Raw genomic sequence first — 15,933 nt, 5'->3', positions numbered from 1 at the left:
CAGAGCTATTAGCCCCATTTTACAGGTGCTGAACTACGGTAGAGACCTTTCCAAAGGGATGTGCAGCTCATTAAATCACTGAGAACCAATGAGATTAGAGGACACTCTGCAGTGCTCCTGCCAAATTGCAGCTTCCCTACATAATGTAAAAACTGGTTTCAGTTGGCTTATAGCATGTAGAAAATGTATGATAGAACAGAGAAGTGAACCTGTGTTCTCAAATTCTAGCTAGCACATAAAATACAGACTTACTAAAGGAAGTAAGAGGCTGTAGCCCCTTCTCCAGGCTCATCTCACATGCATAACACAGTATGAGTGTAACCAAGTGGACACATAAATCCCTTATTTGGTACCTGCTCAGATGATTTGATTCTTCTAATTCTCTGATGAACTCAGTCCTACTACAGGAATTTTCCTTTCTCTAGCTTCCTTCTTTCTTAAGATCACATTCTCTTTCTACACATTCATCTTCCCTTTCACTCCTTTATTTTTCTCAGTTTTCTCCTGTCTAGTGTTATATTCCCTCCAAAACAACTTATTTTACTCTAAAACACCCTTCACAGTACCCAAGCTGCTTCCAGTTCTATTTAGTCTTCCAAAACTTGCTTCTCTGCTTTTTCTGTGGTTTTGTTATCAAGGTCTCTCAAATGAACTCCCTAATGGTCCTATCTCCCACTGACTTCATCAGTCACTACATCCCTCTCATTGTCCTTCAATGTATCCAATTTAAACCTCTGCCCCCCCTTTCAAATACAACTTTCACATCACTTTTTAAATTTCTTAGTCTCTGTCTTCTGTCTCAACATCTCAACATACCATCTCTGTTTCTCTCTTTGTCTCTTTTGTTCATGTACACTTACATAAAATCCCATAATGTTAATATTTTTGTTGGTAAAATACAGCCTGTGAGAAGACAGGCTTCTTCACTTATTCCTGTCCTCACTACCTCAGTTTTGATATGCAGAAATCAGCAGGTCTGACACATTCTCATCAGTAAATGCTGCTGCCGAGAGTTATTTGATTTATTGGATCTGAAATAAGATGATCAAGTGGCCTTGAAACTGCAAAAACTGGAGATTACAATGGATCTGGGTTTGATTCATCTGTGTCACCTACAAGTGAAAGATTGCACTGAACTGTTACTAGACCCCTGAATAAATTATTCTGTCAAGCCTCAAAATACCATGTTAAACAAGCTGAAGATACATTGTCTTTTTAATAAGGTAATCTTAAGGCAATCTAATTTTTGAATTTTTTCATTTCATTTAACCTTATCTTAAATTATGACTACAATTAAAAATAATGTATAGGCAGTTTCAGCACCTGTCTTGACATTCTTGTTTTTACTTCTCAACATCTTAATTTAGTTTATTGCAAGCAGCCACAACAGGGAACTTAAAAGCTCATGGGAATTAAAGAAAAACCAGCAATAAATAAAAGTTCTTACTGTTATTTAACTGCAGATCCTTTTCATTACTAAATGCATTTTAAAACTAAATTCCTTTTTAATGGCATCATAGTGCCTAAGTCCAAGGAATTTCTGTTTCATTGATTTTTAATTTAAAGAAAGACGCCTCTTTCATCCTGCATGAGCAGCAAGTGCTTACTTCTTTAAAATAAATCTCAGGGCCCATCAGCATATATTGATCATTTCACCAGTAGTGACACACTCAAGGAGGGCAGCTCCTCCCTGTAGCCTGTGGTTAGAAAGTCATGCAATGTGAATCTAGGTACCATGTATACGAAGTGCTTTCTGTTCCTGTGGTTCTAGAGTTCTCTGTGCCTGTTATAATAGCTCCTCCTTAGTTCTCCATTGGAGTAAGTAACTAAACATCAGGGGGCTGCTGCTCCTCTTCCATCTTCCACCCCTGGTCTTATATCAGATGACAAATCAGACTAGGAATAAATAAGGAAAAGAACTAATCTTCTCCGAGTTTCCATTTTCCTTGGCTTCTGCCTTCGTTTTAATTGCAAACCTATTGTTTGTGAGGTATAGCAGTCCTGAATGCTAAAAACTGTAACACGTTTGTAGTCATTTCCCTCTTCGACAGATGTCATCAGATTTTGAAGATACACCATTATTCCTACACTTCTGGAGAGGGAGAATTGTACAGGACCAAAACTATGCCCAGGACTACGTTAAGAATTGAACAGTATAGATGACAACCTTCCAGAGCTCAGCAGCTTATTTTACTAGTGTAGATGTACAAACCTACCTTTTGGCATCTGAACTACTTTTATGCTCAGGATTTCACCAACTGGGTCTGTTACAAGTTCAGCTATGAAAAGTATTCTAATCTTATGTATGATTTTTGCTTATATTGAATCAGGAAACAACCTAGAGACATAGGCAACCAACTTCAGCCAAGTAAACATATGCATGTAGAAGTGATATTCTAAAAACATAACACTCCTGACAATAATGAGTGTTCTACTTTAATTTATACTTGTGCTTTAGTATCCCGTTGAACTGCAATTAAATGCACTCACACATACTGTTTGCTGTTTTCATTAGCACTGTGTATTGGGTAGATGTGTTTATGTTTTCATATTGTCTCAGCTCTAATTAAAATAATCTAAATAGAATTATGTTTTATAGTTACTTGTCAAAGGAGATCTTCTACAATGCATCTCTTTAATAATACTTTGGTTAATGTTGTTACTAAGTAGTCACAATGCCCTAAGGGATTTTTTTAAAAAATATCCTTCTCTGGAGCTGTTACTTTTCTTCTACCCATTAATTCTGCGGTAAAATGGGAGGGGCAGGGGCAATCAGTCCTGTGAGACAATTGCAACCATAGCCTTTTTGTAAATGGAACTCAGCATTTCAGAATAACAGATTTTTATATTGTCTGTCCTGTTTTCGGAAAGAAATAGGTGAATTGCTAACTACATCTTAATAGCATTTACAGCATATCTTTTATTTGGTTTCTTTTCTTTTTTCTTTCTTTCTTTTTTTTTTTTTTTTTAAGGTCTATTTAGGAGCTTTATTTATCTGTTTGATTCTTTGTTTATTCATTTCAACATCATTAGAATGAGAAGATATCGAACTGTGTGCAGTACATTTACATGAACACTTAAAAGGTATACAAACAAATATATATATATATATATATATAAAAATTTCTGAAATACATCTCTCTACCTAGAATCAAGGTCATTGACTGCTGCCAACTATCTTGAAGTGCTTGCAGCCCTAATGGGTATCTGAAGCCTTGGAAACACTACAAAACACAGGGGAGATTTCCAGACCAGGCACACTAATGATGAGGGCTGAATCTGCCCACCTGTGGACTGTTAAATACATCTTTATTTTAGTGCATTTTGGGAACACTCAGCGCCTTTCAAAAGTTCAGCACTTTCCAGAATTTCATAAAATCATGTACAAAGGGGTGGCTTTTACCTTGGAAAGGATGGGTTTGATCCCCTCAAAAATCATAACTCTCAGTAAAGTCTTTTTTAAGTCTTATTTGTCTCTTGTGCTAAACATAGACACAGCACGCGGTTGCACAAAGTCCAGCACCAAAACATACCCAAAAAATAAGTGTGCACCCAAACAGGAAGCATAGCAGGCCTGCACGGTATTTCTCCATGGTGATTTTCCTAGTTATTTCCTGCCTGGCTGAGCATGTTGTAACTTGGGCGCAACACGGAAAGCTGTTCAGAGGAGAAAGAAGATCCTTACAGCCCAGCTGTCCTGTGATCTCATTCAGAAAGTAAGTGGTGAGAATCTATTGCATAACTGTGTTCCCCAGCCCTCCTTTTTACAGTAAAGAGCAACAAAGCAGACTTTTTGTGTCACAAAACCAGTTCAGTAGATGCATCGCGTTTATGGACTGGTGCAACAGCCTGCAGTGAGGATTTCATGAAGTTTGCAGAGACAGGCATGTACCAACTCAACCAAAGTATGCCAAGGGATGCATTTCACTGGGGAAGAACTAAGGGTACAGTAGTGGAGTGTTGACAGAGGAGAGGAAGAAGGGTTATTTCACCACAGGGAAACAGTGACACTAATCCAATTCAAAATCCTGTTTATGGAACAATTAATTCTGAAAATTTTCCAGAACTGTTTATTTCCAGAGCTGCCTCTAAGATGATTTTGCTTGGTTTAGTTCAAAGTAATTCATGCATCTAAGTCCAAAAAGGATGAGAGATAATTTCCTTGTATATAAAGTACTGTCACTTTTTAGGTCAGCTAGAGTGTTTCTGGAGCACAAATGTCCTATAGCTGGTCTGCACATTTATGTCCGGGCTGCTACAGGGGGTGGAATGTCATGGTCCCTGTCTTTCCCTATGCCTAGAAGAACTACATCTACATAGTTATGCCAGACTCACTGTGCATACACAAAATAGTTGCACATTAAGCAAGGCACACCTGGTAGCCCAAACAAGTGGGACAGGTCTATCAGAGGCTACAGGTGTCCTGCAAGATTCTATTGCTGCATGCAGAAAAATGAGACAACTAATTCTGTCTTCTAATATTTACACTATTATCTTCTATTATACTGCTAGATGTCTTAGCCAGAGGAACAATGAACCATAGATGGAATTGTAACTTTGTTTGAAGAGGTTAAAAAGGATAAATAGAAAAAAAAAAATTATGACTAAAGTAAAGACAGCACATCCAAACCCACAAGAAAAAACACCCATATTTTAATGAACTGGTTACTGCACATCTTAGCAGTAAAACCAGCAAGAACAAGATGATGAAATTTCATTATGTCAGAAACACTGAAATTTTCTGTTCCTTTGTATTTCCATCAGAAGCCCTCTTTATATCACTGAAATAACACTCCCAAGGTATTCAGTTATTCACATAAAATAGGAAAAATATAAATTCATGATGGATTAAATTCAAGTTACTTTGAAATAATCCACATTCAGACATCAAAAGCTGTACCTACAGTTAGCTGTTTGAAATATATCTTAAAAAGTCAAGAAGAGAATATGTAAATTCTGAACTACATTTAATACAGAATTTAAAAGGTGAGAAGTTGGAATTCAATGAGAATTGGCCAATGACCCATAAGTGAATAGCAGTGGCAAAAGAAACAGTCTTACGAAAAAAGGTGCTCTTTCCCCCCTCGATGTATATCGCTTATTTGTTCAAATGGAGCTGAACAAATAAATAAGGAGAGTCTTATTAAATGGAGTGTCTAATACAAAAAACACACAAAGCATCACATTGTCCTGGTTTTGTTAAAAAAACAAGTTTCTCTTTCAGTGAGTTTTGCCTGTCAGCTAAAGCCTTCATATTAACTGCATTTTCCTGGAGAACCAGACACATGTTTTGGTAAACCTAGCAATGGAATGCAAACTTATTGATAAGCATGGATGGACATCTCGCGAGAGGGGCGACGAGAAACAAGTGACTAAGAAACTGACCAACTGTGTATAACATTCCATTCACGTGAACACTTCATATAAAAGTGGGAGATCACAAGGATCTCGTCCCTTTTTCCTTATGGCTGACATTAGGAGAGGATCTTGCTACTCATCCCTGCGAACTGAGGCCTAGTGACAGACTGAATCCAGCTCCGGTTGGCTGCAGAGTCTAATCCAGGACTTTGGTGGCTGGCTCTGCAGTTGCTGAGACTTTCAAGATTGGTTTTGTATATTTTGTATTATTTTCTCTATTCTTATTAGTAGCATTAGTAAAACATCTTTAATTTTTCCAACTCTCTTCTCTCTGTTCTTCTTTCCCTCCCGATCGCCTGTCCTGAGTGGGAAGGGGGGAGAGGGAGGAAGAAAAAGGGGGAAGTGGGGGGGGAGAGGAGGTTACCAATACATCTGCCAGGGTTTTATTGTCACCCCGCAATCTTAACCCTCGACACACATGCAGCCTAATTTTTTTCAGGCTTCATCCGGACTGGGAGCTATTGCAATTGTAGTAGAACAAGTTCAGTTTTACTATCCCTTTCTAAAATTTATGTCTGATAACATAAGTTATATTTTACTATATGTACCAACATAACTAAGTTAAACTTTGAAAGCCTAAAACCTCAGAGGATTTTAGTTAACTCATTAACCTACTTGGTCTCCTACCGCATCTCAGTTTTTTCCCCCATGAGCTGTTAGTATTATGTCTTTAAACTGTATTACTTTTTGAAGTGTTCATTAACTAGCAATTCCTGAGTTATAAATTTACTAAGACTTGTCTGGAAAATCTGGAAAAAAATTATCAAGTCAGTCAAACCCTGAAATAAATTGTTTGTTTCTTATCTGCATATATGTAAATAGTCAATCAACTATCTTTTTCAGAGACTGACCTTGTGAAAATTTGGAAACAAACATGTATTTGCAAAATCTTAGATCAGAAGTAGAAGCCACAGGTAAGGAGCACAGATAAAAGAGCACACAGATCCCTCATTTACTATTCAGTGTTCTAGCTTCAGGACTGGAAGCAGTTGAGGTGGGTGGCACTGCAGCACTGAACTTATTACTGCCCCTGAGATCTGAGTTAGTATCTCTCCAGAGTGCTGCACTGTGCTGTTTCAGTTAAAATAGGCTTCGGCTTTATTAATAGTACATTGAATAGGACAGTAGACATATCCAAAGAGAGTTTTAGGTAGTTTTTTAGAGAGCAATGAAATCTCAGAAGAGATGAGTGGTAGGGCCACAACAAACACAGGTTTCTCACCACAAAATTCACCATAATTAATGGAAGAAAGGATAAATTTCCAGAAGAGATGAGTGGTAGGTTCACAACAAACACAGGTTTCTCACCTCAAAATTCATCATAATTAACGGAAGAAAGTATAAATTTCCAGAAAACTGAGTGAAAGGTTGGGGCAAAACAGAAATTCCTGATGGTATGTTTGTAATATAAGAAGGGGAATAATTAAGGCCAGGTTAAGAGATAACTAGAAAGAAAAAGACAAAACAAGTTTGGGTGTACTGTGGGGAATCCCTTAACTGTCCATGACCCAGACCCCTCAGGATTCACACATTGTGTATGAGATAGTTCCGGTTACACACTTCCCAGCTGTGGTACTTCCCCACGGGCTGGCAGTGCAGCATCACAGCCTCCCTCCTCTTCTGGGAACTCTTCAGCAGTTGTAGCTGACAGAGTCCCCAGCCAGCTGTGTTTGGTATGACAGTGGCTGGAAGAGGAGAGAGGAGGGGCCACTGTGCTGTGCTAAACCTCACATTCATACAAACATCTTCAAAATCTGTCGTATGCTGAAGAATGTACATGCACTGCCATCACATGATCTGGCACGCAGTCTTAGAAAGAAAAGGCCAAAGAAAACGGGAGGCGGAATGACCCCACCTCTGCCTTCAAACCCAGCTCACCAGGTTTCTCTTTCCACTCTCTGCTACTGCCATTCCTCACTAGACTGGTGGGAGGAAGGAATCTTCGGTCCCCTCTGCTGCTGCTTACCCAGAAACACGGTGTTTCTCCTCACTGTGGGTAAACTGTTATACACACAACTCTTCAGGAAAGATAACTAAGGCTACAAAGGAAAATAATATGAGTTGAAAGGCCAGACTTTCCTGGCAGTTTCATCCAAGCTACGAAAGCCTGCCTAATGCAAAACTAGCTGCTGAAGAGTTTCCCATTCTGCCTTTCACTGGCACCTTCCTGTGCTGGATGCATAAGACATATGAAAAGGGGAAAAGAGTGACAGCTGTTTTGGAAATTTATATTATCCCCATATAGATCTGTTTATTTTGTTAGAAAAGTCCAAAAAGGCCCTGGCAGGCAACAGAAAATTAATTATTTTGCATGCATTGTGTAACACTATTCATTAGTTTTACATGAGTATTGAGAGGTCAGTCAGTAATAGAATCCCATTGTGTTAACCTTCAAAGAGCTTGCCATGTAATTGAACGCAGCAGGCATGGAATAAAGGAATTAAATATGCAGGCAGAATTAACACTAATGGTTTGCAAACATCACATTGCAAACATCTAGAACTTCTTTGTCTAAATTCTTGGTTTGAGATTTTGGGGGGAGGCGGTTAGGTAAGCAACAAAAAAAAAAAAAAAAGAAAAAAAAAACAGAGGAAGAATACTGAAGCAATGTGCATAAAACACATGGAGAAAGGAGAAGCATAATGGGATCTGAATGCTATACTGCATCCACCTTCTTGTATATGAGCGCATAGATATACAACATGCATTAAGCACAAGCCTACGTGTGCTTTTCTGCTGTTGTTTTCTGCATAGGAAGTATGCCACATGTAGGGCCACAGGAGAGACATTTTAGCAAACGTGGCAAAGTTCTGTCCGTAGATATTGCACAGCTACCTATTGCACAGTTCTGCAGAACTGTGAGAATACTGGGAATCAGTAAATGGTATGAATTAAATCTGGAAATAGCTCCCCAGAATCTGCTGAATCCATTCAGAGTTAAGTAGCAGGAATAACATCACCATTCACTGTTCTGGGTCCATCTGTTGGCAATATCATGATGGAAACGGCTTTTTACATGCTATTTTCAATAAACTATCACACAACAGCTTGTTCCAACAATATTCCAATACCTTTCTGTTTGCTTGCCGCCTACTATAAAAAACATCTTAGAGGGAAGGAGGCATTTTGGTACTATACTGGTGTAGAGTGGGAGGGACAGGAGACTACAGGAACAAGCAAAACGAGGAATAACTATAAAAAGACAAAAGGAGAATAAACTGTTATTTTAGAGCCCCTGCAATCTAGATTTAAACCAGAATGTGGAAACCAAACTAATGTCACAGAGGGATGGGCTGCATCACCCAGTTGTTAGAATTTTTGTGCAATGACAGTGTCAGCCACAGGAAACCAATGGCTTCTAGAGAGAAATGGCAGGTGCATCTTGTAATTACCTTTAATCCTGCAGGACCTTCTGAACTGTGTGTTCCAATGAGTACTGAAAAGAAGATCCACCTCCAACACTGTAACACACTCACTTGTGCAGCATCAAAACAATCTGCCCTATATAATTATCAGCAAAATATCATATATCCATCAGCTACTTATCAAGTTACATAAATGCCATCATACTGATGAAACAAAGCCTGCATCCACTAGCATCAAAGAGGCTCAGTTGCAGAGTTCAGACCAAAAAAGTTTCACAATTAGTCAATTCAGTGTGTAGTTGTCATAACTAGCTTTTACACAAATAATGTCATGCTTGTTTAAGCGGTGATGTTCCCCTGAGGTTCCTTCTAATGTATGTTATCCTATGTTCCTGTGATTCCAAGATAAATTCCTCTATGCTGATTACCTCTATATTACTGAATCAAGTTCTAAGATTTTTTTTTTAATTTTAAAGCTTTTATTTTAAAAGGCTGTATTGCTTAAAGAATTACAAGGGGCACTCAAGTCTTCTATGCATTAAGCATCTTGTTTACCAAACACTATTAGAAATACATATAGTTAGGAAGGATGAAAATCAAGAAGCAATACTATACAAGAAGGTAAACTAAAGAAGGTATGAAACATCATGGGACCATGTAAATGGAGATACAGAAAGAGAAAAGAAAACCTGAAAAAGTAACAGTGAATTAATACTCATAAAACAGAACATAAACTTGGAAGAAAACTAATAGTGCATAAAAATACAAAATATTACATAAAGAATCATTCATGCTATAAGAAAAATGTATTGATATCTCTCTGTATGTTGTTTCGCTCATTCATAGAATATTAAATCTTCTCCTGCTACCCAGATTGCTTCCCAAATAGAAAAATTATTTTGTTTTCTGTTTATCTGGATTTGACCTATTCATATGTGGATAGTGAAAATATCCTCTTAAAATGCATGCATCACAGCCTGCTTCTGAAATGAAAGATACAGCTAATAAGAGGATGCTATGGTGATCACCTACCTGAGGACGAATAACTTTCACTATGTTTTTAAGTGCAGTGTCTGGTGATGGAGGAGAGCAGTCAGGTGTTGGGCCTGTAGAGCTGTTTCTATGGTTACCAGATCCTGGTGCGGTAATTGCTACCTGAGGTGCATTATCTGTGAATAAAAATAGCATTTATGTGAACTTACAAATACTTCATACATTTTAAAATAAAAAATTATTTTGAAACCAGAATGCTACCCAGAACACTATTTCAACTTCAAAAATTTATTGCAATTTAAGTGTATTTGGTAAGGAATGTATTGCATATCTACACTTATTTTATGAGCTCATACATTCATTCTATGTTAAGGCAGCATATAGCACTCTTTTGTACCTAAATAAAGTAAGGCACAAAACAAACACAAATATTTTACTATTGTTACCGTGAATTACTGATTGTGAATCCAAGTACTACACTGTAGAACAGGTGACTTAAAAGGGAGCTTTCTAATGCAACTCATATATCAGCCTGGAAAAGCCTAACACAGAAGACCTAGGCTCAACAAGTTATATAAACATACAGAGCATGTGAATTGCCACCAGTGACAGCTTTCTGGGACACTGTGAACAACATAACAGATCAGCAAGGATTAATTGCATGAAAATGTACTTGGCTCCTCTGGTGAAATTTCCATCCTCCGTAGAGCTTTGCAGTGCAGTATGTACCTTACTAGCAGTATCTCAGCCAGACAACCTATAGCTGGCTTAAAAATGTCTATGTACCTGCAGGTACACAGGAAACTGCTGTTCAGACATATTTTGTGATGCTGTTACCATTTTATGGCACTGTGAAGGACCATTAAGGGGACTTAAAATACCATCCTTACCTTCTCTAAATGTTCTTAATGCTGTTTGAACAATGTAAAGTTAGTGAAAATCAGGTCAGACGATAGAAAGGACTATGAAATAAGGCACAGGTTCCCAGCTGTGATGGTAACCAAGCACCAGAACGACTTAGCAGGAGATCAAAAGCTCCACATTAATTCATGCCTTTAGAACTGTATTATTAGAGAAATGCTTTGGTTCGGATTCTGGGGAAAATGCCATTGCCTGTGCATGGCTACAGACGCCTTTACAGTGTCTGTGAGTTTATAGAATACCTTTATTTGTGGGCCACAAAAATGTGCTTCATGTTCCTAAATGTGCTGTAACACCCATGGCCCTGCATTAAGACAATGATTACATTCAAATCTCATGTCTGCAGGCCTCAGCTGACAGCCTGCACAGTTCACACGAGAAAGCCTATTTATTTGTAATTGAGATGGATCTCCAATATGTGCTTCCACTCTGTGGGCAAATCCACTTCAGAAAAAAACCCAGACTCCAAATAAACAAAAGCGGGTCCAGTGCTGTAAGTGGGAGAACTTTTGCCCAACCAGCTTCTGCAGGAACACACATGAGCTCCTCCACCTGCACAGATGAATGCCTGTGAAAGCATTGTGGCAAATGTCACCATGAAAGAAATGACAGAAACTTCTCCCTCTCGGTCCTATTGACCTGGAATATTTCTTGGAAGTGTAACAAAGATATCAAAGGGAAGGAAATACCCAGTTACATTAACGTAGCTAACATAAAATAATGAGGAATAATTGCAAGAATGTAAACTTTCTGGCCTTTAAAACTTACAGATACTACAAAACATAACGTGGACGATTCTAAGAAACACTCCCTGTAGAAATATGAGGTATCTGGATAAGATCTTAAAGTTTCTAGTCAGATACAGACTGACAAACTGTTCTTACAAAGCAAATATCAGATTTAAATGTTTCAGCAATATTGTTACAATTAATGAAGGTGTAAATGAAAATTCAGGTGGCAGTTTGGCAGACATCCGAAACTGCAACATCCCCATTGATAACCTCAGATGTTTCCTGACATCCAACAGGGTGAACCCTCCCTGTCACAGAAACAGACAATTCCAATATAGTTGAAAAGTATCTCATCAAAACTCTCAGTCCTTTAGGTCCGCAGTATTAAAGCAGGGCTCTTCTTGCGAGTGTGTAGGGAAATCTTGGATCTGAAATATCTTCATTCAGAAAATAATACATGTGCTTTAATACAATGAATCAAACACATTTTTAGACAGCCTTAGAAAGGAGCTGTAGGTGAATCCTCATAATGTCCCTGACACAGAAGAACTTGGATGACATTCCAGAAAGCCTTAAGTCTCTCTTACGCTTTCCTGTCTGACCTGGTATCTAACTGAAAGACTGTTCACATGCAGCATGTGAATGAGTATCCTGTGATCTGAAAGCCCAGCTCATCAAAGAAGGGACAGGGATTTGACAAGAAGACACCCCCCCAAGGCGTTGCCATATTCTTTGGAAATCCCATAATGAGGATGAAGGCTAAATATGAGTCTTAGCAGCATCCTAACTGAGCTGGAAGTGTCATCCTGTTTTGTTACAAAACATGAAATATCGTCTTCTTTCACTCTATGTACAGACTCATCGATAGATAATTATCAAAGAACCTCCCTGACCAAAGAATCAGAGATTTCTGTGAGAGAACCCTGCACTGTATGTGGACATGCCAAACAAGGGACTATGCTGTTGCCGAGACATGATAATCCAGGCACCATCTGGGGAGCAGAGTGAAAAGCATTCCACGTTAATCGAAGTGTACCTAGTACACTTATTTACTTACTGGTGGGAGAAACAAACAGAACAATTGTCTCTGACAAACAGCTAAACCTGTAAAGAACACAAACTCCCCAGTACTTCAGTAGTCCTGGAATTTCCATGGCTGTGAAAGCTGGGTGGCCGTGCTGTAGCACAGCTGCCCTTTAGCTGTTCAGCACATGAAAGCCTTGCAAGTGAAATCAGGAGGTCTTGTGGTATGGAAGTATCTCAGACATGCATCACTCCAAGGACAGGTAGTTAGAAATACAGATTGGTGCTGATGGTGACGAATACGGTTTTCTGCTCACCATTTCATTCTGTTTCAAGCCTTGCGATATTCCCAGTCCCACCCGAGGTGCATCAAACTGACTGGGAGTGACATTCTTGGAACGAAAATTTATTGGAAGATATTCCTGAGGAGAGGCAGGGCTGTTATATGCCCCACTATATAGGGCTGAGAAAAACTTTTCCAGCTGCAGTGCATGCATAAAACTACAACCAACTCCGGAACATATATAATGTGCTGCAATCTCAAAAAAAAGAGTAGCTACAGTCTTACAAGCGAAGTAAAGTGGTAATTCAAAAAAGGAGAGTGCTTTTAGAATCTAAAAATAAAGTTTTGCAAAAAAAAAAATCTTTGAAATAAACATCCCATAAAAAAAAAAAATACAGCTGCTCAGTATTTCATTCCTTCACTACTTTCTGAAGGGAATGAAGTGTCTGACATGTAATGGTTTCTTGAGAACAATTTCTTTATTGTGGATAACTGTTTATTTTCACAGTATGATCTTCCCATTAGGCACATGGGAAATATCCTCAATCAGAGAGAGGATATTACCATCACATTAGTTCCTGTGACAAATTTGAGCGACTTCTTTGCTTATGTATATACTACTCATAGTTTCATTACGAAGAGATTTGAATATATTTTATTTTGTAATTAAACCATATAATAATTATGTTTTCATTTTCCTTTTTCTTCCTCTGGTGACAAAACTAAAGCAATTTTTTTTCCCCTTAGGTAACCAAAATGGTAATCCCGTAAATTTCAGTGGAACATTTCATGGCAAAAAGAACTTGGAAAAATGAGAACCTACCACATTTACCTAGGAAAGATTAGCTCCCATGATGAGTGCCTGATAGCTGCTATAGATGTAGCCAACAGGGACATATTAATGGCTGTCATTCTCTTCTAGTTCTTGGCTCAAATTGCAATAAACTAAGAGATGTTTCTGTACAAGTCAGATAACATTAGGCTCCTGGGATCATGTGGCAGCTAAAAATTATAGAGCTGCAGCGTGCTCTAACAATATTCCTTCCTGCCTCCATCAAACATGAGAAACTGTCACAAGGATTACGTAACTGGAGCATATTCTGATTTTTAAGAATGGCTACTGGGGACTGTCCATCCTCCATTTCCTTTGTTTCACAGCAAAGGAAATAGAATAAGATAGGATGCAAAAAATATACTATGTTATGTTTTCTATGTCCAGAATAACCAAATTAAGTTTTTAAATTCAGGTTTTGTATTAACTGGACTCATCTAGTGTGGACTATAAAAATACTATGCTGATTTACATCTTGGCGATTCTTACCAATTTGCTTTGGTTTTTGGTTGATTGATTGGCTTAGCATAAAAGGTTTTAACAGACAGAAAGTGTTACAATGCCATCATGACCACAATTACAATTAACCATCTCAAGGACATATAAAAACATATAGTGAAAATGATGATGTCATTGCTTGGAAGTTGAAGGTCAGGTTGTTCCTACCAGCACTTAAAAAAATGTTTTTTATTCTCAAGTCATACAAACATTGTTTAAATTAGAGCTGCACCCTTTGATTATGGACTGGTGGCTTGATTTCAGTTACACTAAAATCTATTGATATTGAATCAATTCCACCAAATCCAGAAATGCAGATTAGCATTTTACTGGTTTATTCCAGTTGTTCTATATTTCACCAACACTTATTTTATGTATCCTTACAGGAAAATAATAAAAAGAAATTTCATAGTATTGAAAAAGAGCTAATTCACTTTTTTTTTAATTTACTAATAATAGTTTTAAGTAATTTAATAAGGGAAATATTTATTTTTTACAGCACCTTTTTATGAGAACATTAAGGGAGCAAGGAAGCAGCAAGATAAACAGTTCACAAAATCTATTCTTCACCACACTGTCACATATAATGCAATTGTGAAAAAAGATGCTTTTTGTGCCTAGTGTTCAGCTTTGTCTGTTATGCAGTTCAATATTATTGAAACGTAATTAATATAAGAATACCATTATCTTTTTCATAAAAATGTTTAACCATGAAAGTACACTAACCTCATGTCTCATACAAAAGATATTATATAGGAATTAACATCATAACCAATCCTTTCATAGGAAGTAAGGTTGGTCTGCTAACAATGACATTATACATACTCAGTGATTCATTCTCATTGCAGTCTTTCAGTACAAAAAGAATCACAGAATCATAGAATGTCAGGGTTTGGAATGGACCTCAAAAGATCATCTAGTCCATCCCCCTGCCAGAGCAGGAACACCTAGATGAGGTTACACAGGAATGTGTCCAGGCGGGATTTGAATGTCTCCAGAGAAGGAGACTCCACAACCTCCCTGGGCAGCCTGGTCCAGTGCTCTGTCACCCTCAATGTGAAGAAGTTTCTTCTCATGTTTAAGTGAAACCTCCTGTGTTCCAGTTTGTATCCATTGCCCCTTGTCCTATCACTGGTTGTCACCAAGAAGAGCCTGGCTCCATCCTCGTGACACTCACCCTTTACGTATTTATAAACATTAATAAGGTCACCCCTCAGTCTCCTCTTCTCCAAGCTAAAGAGACCCAGCTCCCTCAGCCTTTCCTCATAAAGGAGATGCTCCACTCCCTTAATCATCTTCATGGCTCTAAAAAGAAGTTCTGAATAAAATGAAAACTGCATTATGTAATGTGTTATATACATCTACCTAATAGGAATGATTTCTGGAACAAAAATTCAGGGCCTAAAGTTAAACTTCTGTATTCATATGCTACTAAACTTCTTTCCAAAGAAACGGTATTTGTTATCAATGTCTTGAGTGATTCAGAAACTGCTCTTTAGAATTGCAAGGCGGGATTTCTTGAAATACATCTACATTTCAGTGAGCATGGTAAGCTCTTCTTTAAGTCAGTGAAAGCCAGTTAAAACAGTATTAATTAGAATTTAGAATATATTCTATATCCAGATATACTATACTGAAGAAACATTACCTTAGAGGAACAAGCCCTGAACTTCGCTGATTAAGATATGCATTAGCTTTAAACAAAGTCTGGACAGCTAGCTGAGACAGTTCTGTTGCACACAGATAGGGCAACATGGTTAAATAATATCACCTCAGTGGTCCAAGGAAATCACAGAATCACAGAATAGTTTGGGTTGGAAGGGACCTTAAAGATCACCTAGTTCCAATCCCCCTGCCGTGGGCAAGTGA

The 15,933-nt window shown here is 38.0% G+C and overlaps 1 protein-coding gene across 4 annotated transcripts in view; it reads right to left on the bottom strand.

Annotated features, from left to right (window-relative positions):
• ANKS1B (ankyrin repeat and sterile alpha motif domain containing 1B) overlaps positions 1-15,933 on the bottom strand; it is a gene marked incomplete at both ends in the record, with an annotated part of 433,162 nt that overhangs the window by 268,206 nt on the left and 149,023 nt on the right. For all 4 annotated transcript variants that reach the window (XM_082076086.1, XM_082076094.1, XM_082076095.1 and 1 more), the window contains one exon: positions 9,816-9,952. In XM_082076086.1, coding sequence (XP_081932212.1) covers positions 9,816-9,952 — 137 coding nt within the window. The remainder of the gene's footprint in view (positions 1-9,815; positions 9,953-15,933) is intronic.

Source organism: Streptopelia decaocto (assembly GCF_964273445.1).
Source record: "Streptopelia decaocto genome assembly, chromosome: 1".
Lineage (NCBI taxonomy): Eukaryota > Metazoa > Chordata > Aves > Columbiformes > Columbidae > Streptopelia > Streptopelia decaocto.
Note: the sequence above shows the minus strand (reverse complement) of the source record. Positions and strands in the feature narration are given on the sequence as shown.